The sequence below is a fragment of the Drosophila virilis genome, chromosome X (genome assembly GCF_030788295.1).
Source record: "Drosophila virilis strain 15010-1051.87 chromosome X, Dvir_AGI_RSII-ME, whole genome shotgun sequence".
Taxonomy (NCBI): domain Eukaryota; kingdom Metazoa; phylum Arthropoda; class Insecta; order Diptera; family Drosophilidae; genus Drosophila; species Drosophila virilis.
In genome coordinates, this window is record NC_091543.1 from 22,677,824 (window position 1) to 22,700,098 (window position 22,275).

At 44.4% G+C, this 22,275-nt stretch overlaps 7 protein-coding genes across 9 annotated transcripts; 4 read left to right on the forward strand and 3 right to left on the reverse strand.

Moving 5' to 3' along the window:
• The first annotated feature begins 59 nt into the window (after positions 1–59).
• Traf-like (TNF-receptor-associated factor-like) lies at positions 60–2,954 on the forward strand. Its single transcript, XM_002055387.4, has 7 exons — positions 60–150; positions 461–685; positions 759–1,178; positions 1,237–1,385; positions 1,445–1,725; positions 2,161–2,276; positions 2,341–2,954. The coding sequence occupies exons 2-7, from the start codon at positions 554–556 to the stop codon at positions 2,647–2,649; spliced, it is 1,407 nt and encodes a 468-aa protein (XP_002055423.2). The 5' UTR covers positions 60–150; positions 461–553; the 3' UTR covers positions 2,650–2,954.
• Positions 2,916–8,091, reverse strand: AnxB11 (Annexin B11). 3 transcript variants are annotated; one of them, XM_002055386.4, is made up of 8 exons: positions 7,963–8,091; positions 6,557–6,625; positions 5,340–5,888; positions 4,270–4,651; positions 3,969–4,198; positions 3,694–3,903; positions 3,553–3,621; positions 2,916–3,468 (listed from the first exon to the last, which is right to left on the reverse strand). In XM_002055386.4, exons 2-8 carry the CDS (start codon positions 6,566–6,568, stop codon positions 3,403–3,405), a joined length of 1,518 nt encoding a protein of 505 aa, XP_002055422.1. In that variant the 5' UTR covers positions 6,569–6,625; positions 7,963–8,091; the 3' UTR covers positions 2,916–3,402. The 3 variants fall into 3 exon arrangements, with proteins under 3 accessions (XP_002055422.1, XP_015026673.1, XP_015026676.1); XM_015171187.3 differs by lacking the exon at positions 5,340–5,888 and having other exon boundaries at positions 7,963–8,088; XM_015171190.3 differs by lacking the exons at positions 5,340–5,888; positions 6,557–6,625 and having other exon boundaries at positions 7,963–8,055.
• Positions 8,092–8,140: 49 nt separating this feature from the next.
• Positions 8,141–9,205, forward strand: LOC6631412 (rab-like protein 3). Its single transcript, XM_002055385.4, has 3 exons — positions 8,141–8,295; positions 8,352–8,846; positions 8,904–9,205. The coding sequence occupies exons 1-3, from the start codon at positions 8,256–8,258 to the stop codon at positions 9,188–9,190; spliced, it is 822 nt and encodes a 273-aa protein (XP_002055421.1). The 5' UTR covers positions 8,141–8,255; the 3' UTR covers positions 9,191–9,205.
• On the reverse strand, positions 9,202–10,625 carry Rai1 (Rat1 Interacting Protein 1). Its single transcript, XM_002055384.4, has 2 exons — positions 9,798–10,625; positions 9,202–9,735 (listed from the first exon to the last, which is right to left on the reverse strand). Exons 1-2 carry the CDS (start codon positions 10,496–10,498, stop codon positions 9,288–9,290), a joined length of 1,149 nt encoding a protein of 382 aa, XP_002055420.1. The 5' UTR covers positions 10,499–10,625; the 3' UTR covers positions 9,202–9,287.
• A 176-nt stretch (positions 10,626–10,801) lies between these two features.
• amx (TM2 domain-containing protein 3 almondex) lies at positions 10,802–12,182 on the forward strand. Its single transcript, XM_002055383.4, has one exon. It carries the CDS (start codon positions 10,899–10,901, stop codon positions 11,703–11,705), a length of 807 nt encoding a protein of 268 aa, XP_002055419.3. The 5' UTR covers positions 10,802–10,898; the 3' UTR covers positions 11,706–12,182.
• Positions 12,183–12,530: 348 nt separating this feature from the next.
• Larp7 (La related protein 7) lies at positions 12,531–14,615 on the reverse strand. Its single transcript, XM_002055382.4, has 2 exons — positions 14,294–14,615; positions 12,531–14,229 (listed from the first exon to the last, which is right to left on the reverse strand). The coding sequence occupies exons 1-2, from the start codon at positions 14,562–14,564 to the stop codon at positions 12,638–12,640; spliced, it is 1,863 nt and encodes a 620-aa protein (XP_002055418.1). The 5' UTR covers positions 14,565–14,615; the 3' UTR covers positions 12,531–12,637.
• A 314-nt stretch (positions 14,616–14,929) lies between these two features.
• mxc (multi sex combs) lies at positions 14,930–22,019 on the forward strand. The gene is made up of 7 exons (XM_002055381.4): positions 14,930–15,375; positions 15,438–15,605; positions 15,662–15,836; positions 15,902–16,196; positions 16,437–20,397; positions 20,452–21,070; positions 21,527–22,019. The coding sequence occupies exons 1-7, from the start codon at positions 15,330–15,332 to the stop codon at positions 21,636–21,638; spliced, it is 5,376 nt and encodes a 1,791-aa protein (XP_002055417.1). The 5' UTR covers positions 14,930–15,329; the 3' UTR covers positions 21,639–22,019.
• The last annotated feature ends 256 nt before the right edge of the window (positions 22,020–22,275 follow it).

Consider the following 22,275-nt stretch of genomic DNA (forward strand, 5'->3'; position numbering starts at 1 on the left):
TGATTGTACAGCTATTTCCATTGATAATGATATCTCGTACTCTGTGTGTACAAGTGTGTGTGAGCATATTACCGTGTGGGACCTGTTCCTAGTTCATTCGAGTCGGAGACAAATCGTTCGGGCTTAGTTCCAACTGGAGCATAGTAAATGGTGAGCGGTGCAAAGGCACGTCGGTTTAGTGGCTTTCATTGAATCAAGTTAACTTATTATGAGTGTATTTAAGCTTCAGCCAGTTGGGCTTTATCAGAGAACCTTCCACGACACAGTCATGTATGCAACACATGTGTAGGCTCGTATCTTTATCTGCGTATTGGTACGCGCGGGTAGATATTGTGCTGTGCGTGTGTGTGTGTGTGTGTGTGTGTGTGTGTGTGTGTATGACTGTGTCAACGGCAATTCTTAATCATCTATTTATATACATAGTATAGTCTATCATGTTTTTCTTTTTTGCTGAATTTAGTATGTTTAGAGACGGTTCACGTAACGGCAAATTTGGGTTTTTTGTGTAAAGAGCGCGGATAGCTGACAAATTGCTAGTGGGCAAATCTTCTAAATGATGTCACTCAATAAGTCTGCTGACGACCAACCATCGATCCAGCAGCAACCCAAATCGACGACTATAATCAAGTATGAGAAATCATCGTGCCTGTTTTGCAATGAGTGGTTCGATGCCCAAACTTTTACGGTGTGTGTTTTGATGTTGATCAAATTGTTAAAACTAGATTTGCAATAGCTTTTAACTCGCGACTCCTATGCAGGAACACCTGATACACTGTGGCCAGGTGCTTGAGGAATGCCCGAACAGCTGCAATGTCTTTATACCACGAATTCGCATGCGCTCACATCTGAAGGAGTGTCCGCGCAGCAAGCAGCATCTGCAGCGCATGAGCGCCAGCATGGAGCGTTTGGATCAGCATGCCGATCATCGGGTTCAGGTCCTGGAGCAGGACATTACCACAATACGTTCCGTGCTGAACGAGGAAATACGACAGCGTTTGCATCTGATCACGGACGTGGGCAACATACGCAAACACAATCAAGTGGTCGAGGATTGGACCAAAGATACGGACGACAGCCTCGCCGAACTGCGCCAACAGCTCGAGGAGGAGCGGGCACAGCGTTCCTTTGCCGCTGAACAAACCCAAGCGGACTTTCAATATTGCTGCAACATAACACAGGTAAGGCCAGAAAGAATCAAAATCATATTTAAATACTTGAAGCTTATCGCATATATAGTCCCTAAAGGAGCAAGTGGAAATGAAAATGAACGATTTGCAACAGCATATTAATCAACTGTCTTCGGAGGTGAGTTTCCATCAGAATCAGCTGAATGATAATATTATGAAACTGGAGGAAATCGTTTTCGAAAATGAGAGATTAAATCGGTAAGCAATTAACTTGTAAATCAACACAGAAAGTATTATTTTAATTGTGCATACGTTAGAGATAAGTTTGTGCAGATTGAGCAGTTCCTGCAGGAGATCAATGAGGACATCAAAACCAAATTGGGCACAAATGATTTTGCCACCACAAAGCAAGCCACTTTGGACTGCGAAGTCAAAAATGTGAAGAGCATTGTGTGTGAAACTGAGGAGCGCTGCGATAGGCTGCAGAACCTGGTCCAAGATCTCGACAAGGCACTTCACCAGACAATGCAGAGCATCGCGGACATCGAGAACCAGCTGGCCATGCAGCAACGCATCGCCAGTGTTCAGAATATAAGAGGTAAGCAACAGGCATTTCTGCATATTCGATCAAGGGCGTGGAAAATGGGTGAAAAATCTCGCTCGAATTTGCATGATTAAATTTGATCGCCAGCAATTTCCACTTACCTTCCTCGTCTTAAGTACAGCAATTCTTCAAGGATGAAGTTTGCCTTGTGTGGCTCCGTGTTGCATATACTTGTAGAACATTTGTGTGTAGGGTAAATGCTAGTCGGCCCCCTGCAGTAAAAAAGATATTGCCTTCGCTCTACCGTGAAACCGTGGAACCTCTTCTATCCCCGGGGGATTTACCTTGAATGAAAAATTAAATATTGTCAACAGTTTTATAGAACTAAATGGAGTTTTCTTAAGCCTTATCCTTTTACTCAAGATAAAGTTATGAATATACATTTTAAATAGCAAAGTGTATTGATATAGATATATTATTCGATTACAGGCCATTTGATTTGGCGCATCAAGGACTATTCCAAGAAATTGGAGGAGGCCAAGCAGTATGATACAATCTTGCACAGCGCCATGTTCTCCAACAAGGCATTTGGATATGCCTTGCGTGTAAGTATTAATAAAAACAAACAGATTAACAAAGAGCTTAATCAAATTTATATAATGCTTGCAGCTGGACATATATTTGAATGGCAAAGGCACTTGGAAGGGGCGCAACTTGATCGCCTGTCTGAATGTGCTATCTGGCGAATATGATCCACTTCTCACCTGGCCATGTCGCTTGCAGGCCGAGATTATCATACGGGATCAAAGTGGAATTACGCTGGAGGGACAGGACTATGTAAAGACCATCAATGTGCGAAAGAAGAGCGATGATTATATACAGAGCAACCAGTACTTCCATATTCCGCACAAGGTTATAACTAGTCGCAACTATTTACGCAACGACTCACTCTTTGTCGAGGTGCGAGTCCTGAAATGATGTCCTTGCTTGTTCTGTATATGACAAGAGCCAAGCCAAACAACGCGTGTGCAGCTAAGCAATAGCTTGTTTTAATAAGCCTCGGCCAGATGCTAAGAACTATTGATAAATGTTTGCAGTTCCTGCATATGCAATTCCATTATGCTTAACTAATTACTTAACGTATAGATATAATTTCGATGTGTTTGAATGAACCTGTTGTCGAATTAAAGCCAAAGTTCAGGCAAAACACCTGCCCCCATACCAAAAATGAAAAGCAGCAGTCATTTAAGGGCTGTGCACCTTTAATAAAATACATCAATACATATAGGTATATTTAAAATTCGAACAGTGTCAACTGGGTCAGACGTAAGGAGTCAAGACCATATTTCAATCCAATACAATGATAATATATATAAAGAGCAAAATTTGAACAAGTTTCAATATACGATCATAGGCAACATCTTTTAAATGATTAATTGCGCCTTTAATATAAGTGTAAATGCATAAGCTCTAGGGTTTTCTTTTCTTATTTTTTTTTTGTTTTTTTTTTTTTGTTTTTTTCTTTTTTTGTTTTTGATTATTTTTTTGTCGAGGCACACTTAAGACAGAAATTTTAGCGTTGGGATATTTGAATACACAATTCCAAGCGATGTAGAATTGATTTTTTACTTTATAAATAAAAATAGATACTTCGTAGTCATCGTAAATACATAATACATAAAAAGTAGAATACACAACATGTAAAATAGCTATTTTGAATTATGGATAAGTTTAAGATGAGCGTTGTTCCCCAACCAACGCATACAAAGCGTGCTTGTAATGACCAGAAGTGTCGCCCTAAAAATCATAAATAAATATGTTTAATAATTTGATACACAAGTTGAATATATATATATATATATCTATATGCGATATGCTAACCTTTATCCAGCTCTTCAACGATTTGCCATACAAACGCTCGAAAGCCACCTTAATGTCCGCCAAATCAATCTGCAAGATGAATTTAATTGAATTGGCTTTACAATATGCAAAAATGTCTAATATAATGCACTCCTCAGTTACCTCACAGCGAGTTATGATGACGCGAATCAATTGTTTGTCGTTGGTGCCAATGCCAGCCATGGATTTGTGCAAGCGCGAGGCAAAGTAGTCGGCCTTGTTAGTGACACACTTGTAGATGGCAATTAGACCCTCCATAATATCGCCCGAGAACTCCTTTTTGAGCGCCTTCTCGAACGAGTGCCCAGTCATGTTTTCGTACTCTTGGAATATCTGGTAAGTTCAAATAGATTTTTAAATAATATTGTTTAAGCCTCGATGCTGTTGTCATAACCCACAAGTTTAAGTTGTTGATAGTTTCTTTGGCAAAGTATCATATTGAACATGCTCTCATCGGTGCCGACACGTAGCTCACCAGCCTTAAGCAGCTCCCTGGCATCCTCTTTGGCCTTGTTGGGATCGACACGACCGCTTTCATCCCGCGCCGCGGTGCATAGTGAAATAAGCAGACGCTTAAAATTGCCAGAGGTCTCCGACTTTAGCTCCGACTCCAAATGTGCGCCGTATACTAAAATATACATAGAATATAAGTTGAAGTATATACATATTGATATATCTGTTAAACCATGCGAGACTTACAGCGCAAGTACTGATTTTTGATAGTATGAATTTCTAAATTGGATAGAGTGCATAGAATTTCGATGAGCACCTCCTCATCGGTGCCCAACCCGGCCATGGCATCATTTAGCTCGGCACAATAATAATCGACAATTGGACGCAAGAGACCAACCAAGAGCTTTTGAAAGTTGGCACTTGTCTCCGATTTGATATCTTCAATTAGATCCTTGCCGAAGTGAGTTTTGTACTGACGTTGGATTTCCTGGCGCTGCTCGTTGCTGCGACGGCAAATGATCTCAATAAGTTTATCTTCATCGGTGCCGAAACCTTTCATAGCTTTGCGCAAATCGTGAGCATCCTTAACTGGATCAAACCCCTGAGCCGGGAATAAAGTGGGAGTACCCTGAATAAAATAAGGCACAAAGCCAAATGTCATTCTTATACCTTGTGCATTTATATACAAGTGCATTGCTTAATAAATACTTATGTATACTATTCATTAATCTAGATGTGGGCATTTACTGTGCTATGCACATGACAGCTCCAGTTCAAGTAAAAGCCTGGCAATCGGAAAGACTCTTAAACAACATGGAGTGCAAACCGGTTTTACGCCAGCCAAACCGGTTCGAACTCGGAATGCTAGTTCTTAATTTACTATGTTGAAACTTATTCTAAAGATATTTGGGAAAATGTTTTTAATAATATTGTTCGGTTATCAGTTCTTTAAATATGATGTAGATATGTAAAATGTAATCTGTAATTGTAATAAAATTGAATTATTTTATTTTTTTCGCAATATCTGAATTCAGAATCTGAATCTGTTTCACGATGCGAACCACAAGACGAACAATTGGTTCGAACCGTGAACGGAATCACCGAACATTTTTGTTGAGTTTGCAGTCTTGGTAACAAGAGCTTAAAAATTTTGCCCAAAACTACAAATCAGTTAATTAATATCATTTGAGTAGATTTAGTGCACTTTTTTTTTTTTATGGATATCAAAACAATTATCCATTATTTAATTTATCCGAAACTTTTAATGATATTTTCTGAGAATTGGGACATGAAGGAACATAGAGTTATAGACAAACCTCTTCATAGGCCGTCAGGTGTTGATTGAGTTTTTGTTGCACGTGCTCATGACCATACCCATGCCCATACCCATAACTATGATCAAGACCATAATCATAACCATGCCCCTGAACATAGTGGCTAGGAGACTCATATCCATAGGATGCTGTCATGGCTGGTGTGTATCCACGGTCAGCTGGATAGGATGCATTTGGATGCTGATTAAAATGGCTTTGGCTATACTGCTGATACTGCTGATGTAGGCCCTGATGGGGCGCCACATTGTCTGCCCTATTGGTTGGATATGGTGGCGAAGATACATTTACATTAAGAGGGTATGATGTCGATGTGGATGGATAAGAGGCATGCATTAGATAGTTAGCGGCACCGTCATGCTGATTTGGATATTGTTGAAATTGTTGCTGCTGATAAGATTGTGCGGTGGGCGGTGGGTATGGTGAGGAATGCGTAACGTTCTGCTGCACTGGTGCAGTGACCCAACCAACTCCGAACGGCACATTAGGTTGCTCATTAGTAGAAGGATGTGATGATTGTGGCATTCCGGAACCCTATAAAAGTCAAAATACACAATACAATTCATTGTGCGTCGGTTAGACTGAACATGCGTTAACATTCAGCGAAAGAATCAAAGTGTCCTCCTAACAAAAACATGGCCACAATGATCATGTGGCCAAGCTATCACAATTTCCACATAATAATCTATAATTGAAAATCATAAATCATGCGAACATTTCTAATGAATCGGAGATTTTTTTGTTTTTTTTTTTTGTACATGGAAAACGTATTTACAGCGAAATGGAAGGGTCTTTTATGATATCTGTACATGAACATTTCTAAGAACAGGTCCACCATGACGTTAATGTAATAAATACATATTTACCGTACACTCACTGATTTGATTTTAAAGCATCTGAATAAATACACATAAAAGTGAATGGTTTATCAAGTCGTGTAATAACTCATAAGGAAGTGCTAACTAAATCAAATACATTTATGCTAGGCGACTACAAAAAATAAAAAAATGGTTTGTATTTTATGAAAAGAAAAGACAAAAAAAAAAAAACGAGCGACATGTATCTAAGAAGCGTACATTCGACAACTATTTAAATGAAAATTGTGATACCAAAAAAAAAAAAAAAAAAAAAAAAATATATAAGTGCATCTATTGCCGAAAATGCTGGTGCAAAAAGATCAAGTTTAAGAAAGTTCTACTTACGTATGGATACATATTCGTTTTTTTTTTTAATGAGATTACTGGGTAAAGATATTCCTGTGAGATTCAAGACTGTAAAAAGGAAGAAGCGAAGGAAATATTTTAAAGTAATTAAATAATTTGATTTAATAATGAACTCAACATTCAAGTTAAGGTATATGAACAGTCGAAAGATATCTTAATAGTTGTAGGGTATGCAATAGTTGAGCATACATACATGTATATCAATGTGTTTTTGTTTATTTGAATTTGTTTATTTATCTATTTGGGTGCGACAGCTATGCATACAAGCAAATATAAATCTAATGTCACAGCTAATAAATAGTCCATAATATTCGCAGTCATTCGTGTAAGGCAACCATTAATAGTAACCATACATATTAATATAATTAGCTCCAGCTCGGACTGCATAGCAACTACTATGACATAAATGCGAAGGTGTATGTATCTACAAGTACGTATGTCTGCGTATCTATCTTAATTTCGCAACGACTGTTATTTTCCAAGAAACCGAACCCTATGAGTCTGGCTTAACGTGAGTCACGTTGCGTAGCCACGTTTTCTGGAATAAAGAGGGTCCCTTTTTGCTGGCTTGCGTATGCATTTGCGTCATCTGATGACATGCGTAGGAAGCATACATATACATACGTGTACGTAAGGTCGTATCAGGTTATCAATTGCGTTTAATTACGCATTGCAAAATAAAAGCCCAGAGCGGTTATAAGCAAAGAATCCAAGACTTGAATGCTTGAAATATGTGATGATAGTGTTAATGACAAGATATACATAGCTCTATTTATCGGGTATATATGTACAAATCTATATTGTGTGGCCCCCTCGGATGATTCATCTTACAGCCCACCTACATGTTTCAAAGATACATACGTATCACATTCGGATATCTATCTGTGTAATGAGTACATCTAATGCCAAAGTTTGTCAAGTGTTTAAGGCAATTGCAGTTCCTTCTCTAACGTTTTCTTTGGTGTATTTATTTCCTTAATGCAAGAGCACGAAATCAACAGATGGGTGCATGTTGCACATAAACACAAATTCTTTCTCGCACACACACACATGCATCGTTATCTATGAATGCACGCATATACATAATTAAAAGTACACTAAACAAATGAAAGTTTCAATTGTCGCATAACGTCTTGCACATATGTATGTCTTATTTTTGGTATACATAGGAATGTATTATGTATATAGATGTGCATATACAGATACATATGTATCTATGTGTATCTTTATGCTCGAGATATAAAATCAACGAGTTTTACAGCTTGTCTTTTCAATTAACAGCACGTTGTTCAATGGCAGGCACTTTTAAATTAGCTGGCAACTTAAAAAAAAAACGCGAAACAAGTGTCTATTGTCGGACTTAAATAGACTGTATTTATAATTACTTTAAGTATCAAGTCGTACGTAGCGTACGTGTACGTCCACCGCGTAGTAAATACAGCGTCAAAATGATATTACAAACTGAGCGAGCATTTGACAGGGCGGCACAACAACCTGTTGCAATAATATATCGAAATATAAATACAAATTATCGATAATTGTCGAGTACGTGAACATATGGTCATATGACATTTATATCGATTTAGTCGATTGCACGAACGTCTCTAGGCACAGCCAAAACAAACCGCAATGCAAGAATAATTTGATTGTGTTAAGCTGATGCCACGACAACTTGATAATGAATAATCGCGTGCGCATTGTCGTAGTTGGTGATTCGGGTAACCGTTGAATGTGACACAGCTATTTGAATATTTCACAATTCAATTTCTTTCAGGTGTGGGCAAAACCTGCTTAACGCATTTAATTGCACACAATGAGTCGTTGATACGACCGGGCTGGACAGTTGGCTGCAACATACAGGTCAAAATTCACGAGTTCAAGGAGGGCACCGCCCGTCAGTGCCCCTATTTTATTGAGTTGTTTGACATCGGTGGCTCACTCAGTCACAAAAATACGCGCAGCGTCTTCTACACTGGCATACACGGCGTTATATTGGTGCACGATCTGACGAATGGCAAATCGCAGGAGCAGCTGCTCGACTGGCTCTATGAGATTGTCAACAAAGAGGGCAAGGATACGTATAAATGTCGCAGTGCCTCGTTGCCGCCATCACCATCGCCCGTCTACGGCACAGATGCCCATATACGTTTCGATTTGGAGGAATTCTTAGGCTCCACACAAATACCAATACTGGTAATGGGCACCAAGCTAGATCTGATCGATGAGAAACGTCAACCTAAAACAGCTGTTAAGAAAGCTGGCGGTATAGGTCAGTATTGACAATTGGCCACTTGTAAACTGTGTGTAACTGTGTTTCGCCTTGCAGCGGACAAATGCGGAGCCGAAGAAATTTGGCTCAACTGTCGGGACACACGCAGTTTGGCTGCCGGCACTACCGATGCGGTCAAGCTGTCACGCTTTTTCGACTGTGTCATCGAGAAGCGCGAAAGCAATGGTTGTTCTGGCGCGCATATGGTCGGCCCCAATGCCACCGACAGACGCCGAGCCGCTAACTCACAGCCCACCAGCCCAGATTTTCCGATGTATGCAGGCAAAACGTCAGCAGACGTCAACAGTTTTGTACCGCTGCTGGAAACTAGCGATCTTAAATAAACCACCAATAATTAAGGTTTAAAAGTTTAAATTTAAGTAAATATATAACAACTTATATACTTTTACACTAAAAACTAAACACTAATCTGGCTGCCGTTTAGGATTGGGCGCTGCCGCGCATCATTCGCCGATACCAGTCGGGTAATACTGGCTTAACATCCGCGTCTCTCACCACAGAGTAGTAAACCTTATTTCGATCTGCGCTATAGTCAATCATGACAATTGCGTGTGAGTCGTTAATGCGCTGCATTATTGACCTAAGCTCGTGCAGAAAGTCTGACAGGAATGTGGCCATGGCAGCTGCGCTCCAAGGCTTGTGGCGGTGTAGTTCGCGCACGCTATATTCTTTGATTTCATGAACCAGCCCATTATTATCGCGCAAGCCCGCTATAATAGTGCCGATGCCAACCAAAAACGATTGGCTCCACCAGTTGAGGCTCTTGTAATTGTCAAAGCTGCGCTGCTGTTTCTTTGTCATGTTGTGGGCGGTAGTCTTGAGCTCCACAAACTCGGCCAGACGCAGCTGAGCAGGGTCCTTCAAATCTCTATAAGAGATTAGTAAGCAAATAAGTTTCGGATTTGAAATATTACAACTGTTTAAACATACATATAAACATTGCTCTTAATGCAGTCCATCTCGGCGCCGTACATGAGGCGAAGTCCATTTAGTTTGCTCCGATAGATGCAGGCAAACTCTTTGGACTCATTAACTGGCTCGTTTGTAATAGGGGCAGTGTCTGGTATCTGTGTTGTGCAGTACTGCTCGAACTTGAAGCCCCACGAGCACAAGTCCAGTTGATTTCGTGTCATTTGTTCGCGTTCGATGCGCTGCTCCTTGGTCTCGACTTTGGATATGTATATCGTGCCGTTGAAGCGCGTTGCCACAAGCCGATAGTCGCGATTTCTTTCGTATGGCGTGCTCATTATCTGGCGCAGAATGCCGCGTAACGTAACGAAATCCGCAGGCAGCTCAAGACGCCCAGTAGACGAGGTACGCAAGAGCTCCTGATGGTTATAGATGTACTGGCAGATCTGGTAAATATCATGGTAATCAGGGTCAACGCCCTTGCGTTGAACATTCTCAATGCCAGCATTGAGATCCAGCGGCATATCGCTGGGGTGCGGCAGGCGCAAGAAGCACGAATTATTGGCGTTGTCCTGGAACTCCCGTGCCTCATTGACGCTGTAGAAGCCAATTGGCTCAGGACGGCTGAACTCTGGAAAAGCGCCAGAGAAGGTTCCACCGAACCTATGCAGGCGCACGTCTACGTGAAAAGTGTGCTTGTCTTTACTGCCGTGGTAAGACATTTTGAAAGTAATTGTAAATATATAACCGAAACATGGGACAATTACCCGTTTTTTTAAAGAAATTTCGGCTGTTTATGTTGTATCGATATATCGATATATTTAGTTTTGAATAACGATTGTAGTGCGGTAACGTGACAAATAATGTATGTTTTCCTTTGAAAAACGGTCGATATTTTCACACCATACTGATCCAGAAAAATAAAATAAAATTGTATTTCAAAATAAACGAATATGCTACAATTGTCGTATATCGGCACTCAATATATCGATGCATTTTCAAGTGCCAACGATTATGCAGCCTATCGATGGGTGGCTGCTATCGCTATCACAACCAAAACAACTGCATCCGCCGAGAAACTTCGCCCTGGAGATATTCCATTGTAGTATCCATTTCGCAACAATGAGACAACAGCGAGAATGCATCGTTGTCAATATGCGTTCGGCAATAGCACTGATCATCATATTTGTGCTGACCGGCATCAAAAATAGCGAAACCGCCAGCGGAGGCAACCAAATGGATCTAACGGATGTTAAGAGTGATCAGCGCAAGGACAACAGCAATGCGGGCATCAATAATAACAACGACAATGAGGTATTTGTCCCTGCACTGGGCAATATGGGTAGCAAATCATCAGCAGCGGGTGACAACACCAACGGCAATAGCACCACAAATATGCTGTGCCCGCTGGACAAGGAGATGCCGTGCGAACGGCTGCAATTCCCATGCATACGCTGCAGCTATAATTTCAACTGCCTGTACGGCCGTGATATTAACATCACCTGCGAGGCGGCCAGCAATGTGCAGTGCCAGGGCGAGCGTTCGTTCCAGCGTACAATGAACTGTCGCTATTGCTACCAAACGGAGATGTGGCAGCAGAGCTGCGAGCAGCACGCCAATTGCAACTCTGCAGCGGATAAATACTATCGCACCAACTGCACTGTGCACCAGGATGTACTCTGCCTGGGCAGTCGTTCGTTTACTCGCAATTTACGCTGCAACTGGACGCAGGGCTATCGCTGGAGCACCGCGTTGATTATCAGCCTAACACTGGGTGGCTTTGGTGCCGACCGCTTCTATTTGGGCCACTGGCAGGAGGGCATTGGCAAACTGTTCAGTTTTGGTGGCCTCGGCGTCTGGACAATTATAGATGTTCTGCTCATATCCATGCATTATTTGGGCCCCGCTGATGGTTCGCTCTACATTTAAGCCGGCTACAGAGCCCGTTTTTTTTTTTCGGCGTTAATGTGCAGTGGACAGTCGGAAGGGGTGCTGCATTTGATTACCTAAGATGCGTATCATATAAGTACAACTTTGTCATTTTTGCGATGCATAAAGAAAATATTGTATAGTCATAATACAGAGAAGAAGACAACTGACGAAAAACCTAGCTAAATAAGATAAAAAGTAAATGTAAACTTTATATAAAATAATTTTTAGCTTTAAACATACTTTGAGTTGTTATTTAGATAAATATTTTAGGCTAATTTACGAAATACGGTCTAGTTAAGCTATGATTACATATGCATATATATTTGAACAACGCATCTAGGTAAGATTAAATGTGCTCAACATTTTAAATAGCCAATTATGATAGGTACCAAGCATTGTTCAACAGCATGTTATATATAAGAGGAGACTGTCTATGACTAAATGTTAATAAATATATATACGTATAACCTACAACGTACATCGCAGACCACAGGGACTTTGCCGTAGATTTGGCTAGATAGTCCCAGCTTTAGTCTGAGCCGTTACCGGACATTTGCTTAGCCCCTCAGCGAGTTCTGCGGGATAGCGAAAATGTCGCAACTGCATTCCTGTCCAACTTTATGCAAATATAGATTCCGTGTCCTTGCACAGTGACACATTTCAACCATCACCCGTGTCCCGGCGTGGAGTTAAGTAATGGAGTTGGATCAGACTATTGCGACATCGAAAAACGCGCTCAGAAAATAATTTCTATGTCGTATGGCCCTTGGAAAATTGGATGTTTTAAGCATCTGTCTTGTACATAATTGGGAAAACTTTGAATCGACAAGCATTCAGCTGCTGCATTTGCTTTAATTTTATAATGTACATATATTTCTTTTAATTTATATGCATACAAACATACATAGGTTTTTTCAGTTCTTTGTACATTAGATATCGGATGGGATGCTGATGCTGGAGGCCGGGTCATTGATCACCTCATCATCTGCATCGTCAAACTTAATGTGCTTGGCCAAAAGCTTGGCAACTTTTTCGCGCCCGCGTTTCTGTTGCACACGTACCTTTTTGGAGAGTTTGGCCTCGCGATCCTGTTCGATTTTACGCCAGTATTGAGTCTCTGGCTGGCCGCGCAGTACTTTGAACTGCATTTCGGCGCAGCTGAGTTGACGTGCCAGCTCCTCGGCGGCACTAGGCGTGGCCATGCGCAGATGCGCCACCTGATCGCCCTCTTTGATGTCTACGTACTTAATGTCCGTGTACTGCCGCATGTCTGCCTTAAAGTCTTTCACGTTAACGCAGGGCTCGTGGAGCGCGCACTCTACAATCAAACCGGGCTCGTATTTGAAGAGCGGCGAGCGCTCCTGTGCCGCATCTTCCGCCTTCAATGCCGGTTTGGTATCGTCCGCCTCGTTGCCGCCAGCGCCGTAGAAATTCATATTCATTTTGTGTACGCCAGCGTTTTTGTTGCGTTTCCGACGCTTGGGTGGCACTGGCACTTCCGCCACGTCCCCGGCATCGCTGAGGGGTTCAGTTTCCTCATGACCGCTGCTAGCGCCGCTGTTACAGCTGCCCTTTGACTCGACCAGTTGCTGTTGCTGCGCCTGCAACTGCAGCTGCATGGATGTGCACTTGTGCGAAGGATGCTGAGCCTGAGAGTTGCGCCAGAGCTTGCTCTTGGCCTCGCTGATTAGGCGACGCTGCAGATTAAGGTACTTGTTGCGCAGGCTGCACCAGCTGCTCTTGGGTAGTATCTTTAGCTCCAAGGCGCTGGGTTCAATGTTCGGCTTGAGCTTGTCTGCGACGATTTTCTTCTTTTGCTTTCGGCGACGCTTTTGCTTTCTGGAAACCTCCTTATCCTCATTGTTATTTTCACTGTCACTTGGCTGCGTGTTGTCTTCATCTGCGTCGGTACTCTCGGCGGCAGATGTTTCACTTTGCTCCTGCGGCGGTTCAAGTTTAGCCCGCTTGGTTATCACGGCCTCCTGGACACCCTCTTTATCGCCTTCGCGCTTTTTTGTCTGTTTGGCTCCAGCGTTTGTTTCTGTTGTACCATCTTGCCCGTCCACGCCACTGTTTGCCTTAAGCTGTTGTTGCTGCTGAAACGATCGTATGCTGGCCAAGTCGCCAGGTTCTGTGTGCTCCACCGATAGAACACCCTGGACCTGAGCAAATGCTTTAAGTGCCTTCTCCACGGAACTGCTCTTCTCAAATTCGATGAACGCAAATTCCTTAATCTTTCGCGTGCCCGGGTAATGTGGCAGCGACACGTACGTGACCGGGCCATACCGACTGAAGACCTCTTTGAGCCAGTCGTGTGTTGCAGTCGACGGCAGCGCCTCCACGTATAGGGTCTTATCGTTGACGTCCCTATGCTCTGGCAGTGCAGTCTTGCGACGCACTTTTAGACCAGTCTCGTCCAATTCAAGCATCTGCGAATTAGACAGCGACGTGGATATTTGCTGCACATCTTGTGTGAGCGTCTTGATTTTGTTGAATGTTAGAAATATGTCTAGCGGGACGTCTAAAAACAGTAACAACAGTAGATATACTAGTTAAAAAAGATGTTTGTATAAATATTCTCTTACATGGATCCTGCTCCACATAGCGACGCAGAAAGCGATCCTTGCTGAGATTCGCGTCACCAAAGTAAAACTCCATTTGAGTTCGAATTGCATTAAAAAGGTGGCGCTTACGCTTACGTCCTCCACCTCTATCACTTTTTGCCGGCGGCGGAGCCGTTCCGACTTCTATGATGGCGGCAGCCGTTTCTGGCTGATTAAATTCCGCATCAGTAGATTTAGGTTTGTCGGACTCTTGTCCATCATTTTTTTCGGAGACAACTGCTTTAGCAGCCATTTGTTCTAATTAAATTCCCTTTAAGTAGAGTTAAACATAATAAGAGCGTTGCCAGATCGATTAATTATTCAATTCGTAGGCGGTGCATACATCGATAGGCTGATTGATAGTAAGCCCCTATATCGTTTAACGTAACTTGCCATAGAATTTGGTAATTCTTCATAATAAATCAAGATGTAGGTAACTTTTAAGTTTTTTGCATAATCTGACTTATGATAATGTAGTTTTTTATGTATTTAAGCAAAATAATATCATGGCTATGTTATGTTCGATCCATAAAACTATATAAATGCTGGCTCCCGTATCGATAGTTGTAAATTAATAATCGATATAATATGTTGCAGCTCTGCAGCTTAACATTTTGGCGGTAAACAGATGCTATTGTTTAGGTATGTTGTACAGTGCGCGACGATAATTGCCAAATAAAAATAAAAATATACCGCGTTATATATAAATACCCGATCAAGCTTAGTTAATATGCAAACAACAATGCAATTTAGTAGAGCGTGAAAGAGTGGACACAAGGCGACGAAGCAGTACCCAGCAAAGTACATCAACATTATCGGCATCGAAATTGGGATCGGCGAAGACGAAAAACTAGCAACAGACAACAAGAAGCGGCAGCAAAAAGCAAAGCAACGCAAACAAGCATTTTGTTTTTTGTTTTCTTTTTTTTTTTTGTTTGTTTTGTTAACATGTGCGATAATCGTAGCAGCAACTTTAATTGGACAAACAACTAAATAAGGTATTCATTAATCAAGAAAAATGGAATCAATTGTGCTGCATTCTGACATCGCGCGTCTAATTTTGGGTGAGTCTGGTAGTCCCATGTCGTTCGGTGCCTTTAATGCCTTTCAATGTCTGCATTTGCAGGATATTTCATAAATAACAATCTAAAACGGGCGGCGTTAACACTGTGCCGCACATCGCCGCATCTACACCAGGAGTTTGTTGCTTTACGGCAGGGCCTGCAGCCGCACAACTTTCTCAATGAGGGCCTGGAAGAGATCATACGCGAACACGTCAAAATCACGACCATGGGTAAGCAGCCCTAGCCACAGTGATCCAGACGCCACTAAACTAATTTCCATTTTCAGTGGCCACGGCGGTGCAGAAATTGCCAAACGACGCGCGCCAGCGCCTGCAGCAGCTCAAGCTGTCCGAGCGTGTAGGTGAGCTGCTAAGGGTGGAAAAGTCAACATTCACCAGCAGCAAAGACAGCGCCAGTATGCAAAATGCGAGCTCAAACAAGCAGCGCAAGAGACGACGCATGTAAGTTATATACCATTGCCCCGGGCACGTTTTTCCAACAATTTATTTAATGATTGTTTCGCCAGGGATGAGGAACACGCGAACTCGGTTTCACCATCGCCAACGAAACATGCTGCCCGCAAGCGTCGGCGTCTGCTGGATCCGCACTTGTACTGCAGTGTCGGACGGAGCTCTCGTAACGTCAGCGATCATACAGAGGAAAAAGATTCGCTGGACAGCAGCACTGGCACCGATTTCACTAGCGACCATACGGACGATGCGCTGCATTTTGATGAACATGGCCCCAAAAACAATTCTACCCCTCGTACGAGCACCAGTGACGGGACAGAACGAGTGATGCCAATGCCGCAGACTATGCCGGTAAGCATGCGATTTTTGTATGAAAGTTATTGTTGACCAATCGGTCTACGTTAGCCATACGATACAGTTATTCGATCGTGCCTAATTGAACTAATTGGCTGAACATTACAAATGTATAAGAACTAGCATGAGACTAGATCTTTGTGTAGTAAATTGCACAATGGTATGATTTCTATTCGAAATGTTTTGTATTGATAATCAGTTGTGCTGGTAATCACGCAAGTATCTGTTTATTTACAGGCATTAACGAACGCCATCATGACCAATGGCGAATTTCAGGCCAAGCTGCTGACCAATATCAATGTGGCGCTGCAGTCGCTGACGGTGCATGCCCCTACGGCAGAGTCGGTGAACTCGGAGGCGGTGCTAGACGGTCTGGTCAGGAATATACTGGAGGCAACCGAGAAAGATCCATCGTTTGATCGCATTATTCAGGAGGTGGTTAGCATGGAGGCGCAATCGGAGGAGCCCATGTCAGCAACACTTGAAGCGCCAGTAGCAGCAGAAACGGAGCCAGCACCACCACAGACGCCGCTTATAATTCGCGCAGCGGTCTCCGCCGCGAATTCGGCGGCGGCTGTTAACGCCAACGGAGAAGTTAATGTGGTGAATGGCAACAATGGCAATGCCATCATACAGCTCAATGCGAACAATTCAATTGGCACTCTAATTGATCCCAATTTCAGTATATCTAAGCTCATAGTGCTTAACTCGAACGAGAGCGCGCAGAAGCAGCAGCAGCCATCGTCTAATCTGAGCTTTGGCAGTGAGAATCTCATTAATTACGCCGACGGCGGTTCAGCTCTATCGGATGCTGATGCAGTTGCCGGTGTCGCAGCCGTTGCCGGCAATCAGGTGTGCGTGGATGCCATTAATGGCCAGCTAACATTTCCCATGTTTCTATCCAATGAGGGTCTGATCTCGCACTTGCCGTTTCTGGTGAACAACGAGTGGCTGGCGCAGCAGCTGCGCTCTGATGCGTTTGCCAACACGGATGTCTCGCACATTGAAATACCGCTGCCGGAGCCAATTACAGTTACCGCCAATCAGCTGCCGCCCAATTCGATAATCATAAACAGCGCCGTGAAGCAGCCGCCGACGCCAGTGGAGTCGCCTTCGGTGGAGCCACCGGCTCAGCTTATTGCGGAGCAGCCAAAGCCAGCGACTGCGAGTACGGTGCTGGTCGAACGCTCTGCCAGCAAAGTGTTGAACGCCAGTGCTGTGCCTGCTTCGCTGGACTCATCGCGTCTGGTGCTGGAGCGCGTTACCCCCTCCACGTCGGGCATTGTGAATGTGAAGGCCTTTCGTAGTCTATCCACGCCCCGCAAGCGCACCTCACACGTGCGCACGCTCAATTTCTCGCCCAAGGGGGTAACACATAGCCAGAGCACGCCTCTATCCACCCGCCGTCTCCAACAAAAGCAGCAGACGCATTCACAGCAGACGCAACGGCGGGCGGAGCTAAGGACACTCAAAGAAAAACAGTCCAAAGAGCCGGAGCAACAAACAGACTTACAGCCGGAGAAGCCAGTGATTATAAAGAATATCGAGATTCTGCCAAATTTCGGCAGCAGTTCCTGCGTTCCAGCAGCTGCAGTCACGGCTTCATCTTTAGCTGCTGCAGTAACAACATCAGCAGCAGCGGCTGCATTAGCCGCATCTGCCGATGTCAGCGGCAATGAGAGTAACGGCTGCGTGCCGCCACTCTTTGCCATGGAGGAGAGCAGCAATCAGACGGTGATCAAGGCAGTCGCTGGATCTAAGCAATCAAAACAGACGGCCAAGTCGGCTACCCCAGTGGCAGCTGTGGCGCCGTCTATGGTGGCGACGCCCAAGCGCAAGCAAAAGCGTCGAACAGCGGCCAAAGCAGCCTCCAAACGCATCATTCCGGATGCGCAAGCACAGGACAAGGGTAACGCTGAAAGCGGCAACAAGCAACAGGAAGCGGAGAAGAGTGCATCAGTCTCATTGGATGACAGCAAGGAGAATCAAACGTCGCTAACAGAGGAGGCAGTTGTGCCCGCAGAAAAGCCCAAGGTGAGCAGCGAGAAAGAGGATTTGCTGGCCGCCTGGCAGCGTCAGATGAATAGCTCCAGCACTGATTTGGAGCAGCGTTTACGTGAAATCAATGCCAAGCGCTTGGACGTGTTCCAGAACAAAGTGCGGCGCAATCGGCCTGTTTCCAGGAAAAAGAAAACACTGGCGCCAGCGACGCCTCTAGCGCCAAAACAAAAGAAACTGAGGTCACCGCCGCTCAGCACGAAGAAGAAGAAACAAAAGCTGAAGCAGCAGCAGATGAGCAGCGGCGAGGGTGATTTTATTATAAAGATAACAACGCCGCAAAAAGCATCAAAAAAGCCAAAGGCTGTCAGCCAGAAGCTGAAAGAGTCCAAGAAACACAATGTATCCAGGGAGTCGGAGAAGCTCAAGGACGAGGACGAGGCAACTAAGGAAATTATAAAGCCTGAGCAGGAGCATGTGCAGCCAGAACAGCAGCAGCAGCAGCGGGAGCTGGTCCAGCAGCAGATGCAACAGCCTGAGCCAGCGCCCGTCAAGACGGAAACCAAAGATAAGCCAGCGGATCGCATGAGCAATATAGAAGCTCTTCTAGAGACGCCGTTCAAGGTGACGTTGTCGGAAGCGGACGATGTGCCGCCAACACCCGGGCCAGCACTAATGCCGACATTGAATACGCCCTACGCAAAATTGCTGCCATCAGCGTCGTTTCTGTTTGGCAGCGATACAAAGAGCATATTAGACACGCCCATGTTGACCGCAATTACGCCAGGCATGCGCCTGACCACACCCTTTGGCCATGCGCTGAGCACGCCACACAGCAGCGGGGCCAAAACGGACTACTCCTCTGGCAGTTCCTATTACCGTCCAGATGAGGCCGAACATACCGACACAAATGCGCAGTGCGCACTACAGCCAACGCCGACAAGGGATCACGTTGAGCAGATAGTCAAACAGAGCACCACCTGCATTGAGTTATACGCTGAGCGGGTGCCCGTCGAGCCCATGGTGTTGCGTCGCGTCCGCTCCTTCGGCAGCGAGGCAGTGGACAGCGCCGACGCTGTAGCCCTGTCTGGCAATGCGGAGCTGCAGTTGTTAGAGACGCCACACTATAAGCTGGTGGGCGGTCTGCCCGATGCGGTCGTGGATCACTCCAGCAGCAGCTCCAGTGGCAGCTCAACCTCCTCAAGCAGCTCCAGCTCATCCAGCAGCGGCAGCTGCAGCCATAGCAGCAGCAACACATCCGCCGGATCAGCACACACCACTCAGGTGAACAACGCAGTGATGCCTGTGAGCACCATGAAGCTGTTGGAATTGGAAAATCTCTCTGATATCAGCAGCACCGAGGATGAGGAATGGGCAAAAGCAGCTGCTGCCGCTGGCTCACTTAATGTGCCACCCCTGGCAATTGATAGTGAGCCAGCGCAGCTAGTTAGCCAGGATGGTGAGGTGCGTTATCCGTTACGCAATTGGCTGACGCCCAGTAAAGATGCTGCTGCAACTGGCGCTGCCGCTGCGGATGCGGACACCAGTGGGGAAATGGCCCCGCCTGCTCCGCCAGCTGTTGTGCCAGCCGTCAAGAAGACCACGCTGACTCCCAAGACCGCTAACGAGGTCAGCCAGCAAGTTAAATCCATCGAGCAGTGTATGTTGAATCTAGCCATGGTGCGTGAACGCGTCAAGGCGAAGGTTAAACAGCTGACGGCGCCAAAGGGGCGCACCAAGAAACCGAGCAAGAAGCTGACAGCCATGCGCGATACAGCCAAGCTGACGAATCCCAATCCAATCCATGCGAATAAATCGCCCAAAAAGGAATCACAAACAGAGAAGCCAGAGAAAAAAGCAACAGTTTCAGCGACAACAACTGAGTCAGTTAAGAAGGAATCAGCACCCGGTAAAACAGTCAAGGCCAAGCCAGCCTCCAGTGAACCAGTTAAAGCCATCTCGGAGCCGCAAGAGCCGTCCAGCAGCAATCTGGATCCTGCGCTGCTATTTGCACTGAATCTAAGCGCCAAGAAACAGCAGCAACAGCAGCCAAAGACTGCACGTGCCACAGTTCAAATCGCGGCTAAGCCGGCACCTTCCACAAGCACCGGCCAGCGACGTGGCCGACCCAAGAAGCCGCCCAATACGGAGCCGTCGCGCTGCAGCATGCGACGCTCCTCGCGTCTCATTGACAATAAGAGTAAGTAGCTGATTCACATTTGGCAAAGGCGACTAAATATTCTCTTACCTGCAGCGCCCGCGCCTGAAGAGCCACAGCCGGGCAGCAGCGAGGCAACCAAACCAGCCAAGGCATCGACCAGTGCCAAGGTAACCAAGAAGCCGGCCAAGAAGCGTGCAGAGGCGCGCATAGAGACTGCAGCTCCTACATTGGCCACGCTGGCCGAGGCGCAAACAACGCAGCTATCGCCGGAACAGCTGCCGCCGCAGTCACAGTCGCCGGCCCCAGTTGCCAGCGGCGAGTACGAATTGGACATGTGCAGAAGCGCCAGTCATGTGGCCAACACATTCTGTTTCGCTTTTGCCGACAGCGGCAGCAAGCCGGCCCATCCTGTGCCCCGCCAGCCACCCGCCTACTTTAAAAATTTTCAAATGCGCATCATGGTGGACAGCGAAATGCACACTGTGCGCATTACGAGTCCACAGCTGCTCCACCAGGCGCTGCCCAGCACAGAGGACAATGCGAATGCCACCAGCATACGCAACATACCCAAAAAGCGGATCATACGCTTCACCAGCGGCACCAGCCAGGACCAGGCAGTGGCCCAAGCAAAGCCCATGGCGGCATCAACGCCACTGGCCAGAAACGCACAGAGTGAAGAGCGCGATGATAACGATTCGGAAGTGGCCTCCATGTAAGTTTAAGAATAACCTCAACAGCCAACTATATATCTAATCGATAATCGATACCGGATATGTATACAATACCCCACTCTGTTTTGGTTCATGTCAAGTATAATAGCTGCGTTATAAATTATTTACTCTGTTATTTTTAGCTGCTAGAAAAACGCAGTTTATAGTTTGCACCCACAAATCGAAATTATATATGAATTAAGAATAGAGTAGGATGAAACCGACTTACTCTACCAGCTTAGTGCAGGTCAATTTTTTGTTATTTGTTATTCCATGATGCCCAGTTTTTCATAGCTTTTCTCTAGGAGAAATATTTCACTGTAATTTCGTATTATTGGATAAAGCGAGACGGCAAGTGTGTCCCAAAGGACTCATCGTTTGCTTTGGCCGTAAGGTTTCTCTGTTTTATCACAGCATTAATCAAACTTTTTCTATTATCTTTCCAATTCCAAACGCAGCAATACACCGTTAAAGGGAAACACTAGCGAGGAGCAGCAAATGGAGGGGCACGATGCCGGCGTCCAGATCGAGGATATTGAATCGATACTCTCGCATTTGCATGGCACATGAGTAACATAAGTTTCTACGTGGAATTATTAGAAAACCCCATTCGTTTTCCTTATACACTTGCATATATAAATATAATTTTTTGTTTACATCTATTCATTTGCGTTAGAACTCAGAAAAATGTAAACGATCTTGATTAATAATTAACTAGATGTATGTAGTAATCACGTATTATGCGGTACGTATGTTGGTTAAAGCTTAAGGTTAATAAATTATCAGCTATACTAGTTAAGCAGCTCTGATATTTAAATATATTATTATTATTATTTTTTTTTTGTAAATATAGCCTCGCTTTAAATGTTGCCCATGCATTTGGCAATATTTAACATTGCAGGCGAATAAGGAAACATTTTCTTGTATTATAAATAAATTAAAAACAAATCACGCTTGTCTACTTTTATTCAATGTACATCGACTGTAACCGAGTCCGAGTTACTAAATAGATCAATTTAAAGTAGTTTATATACTAAGTTATTTAGGCTCCGTATAAATAGTATCTATATATATAGGATCTATATATATTGTATTGTATATAGTGTCTGTATATTTATAATCTATCTATATAGGCTCTGTATATAGAATACCTATATATGTAGGATCTATATAAAGTATCTATATATATATAGTATCTGTATGTGTA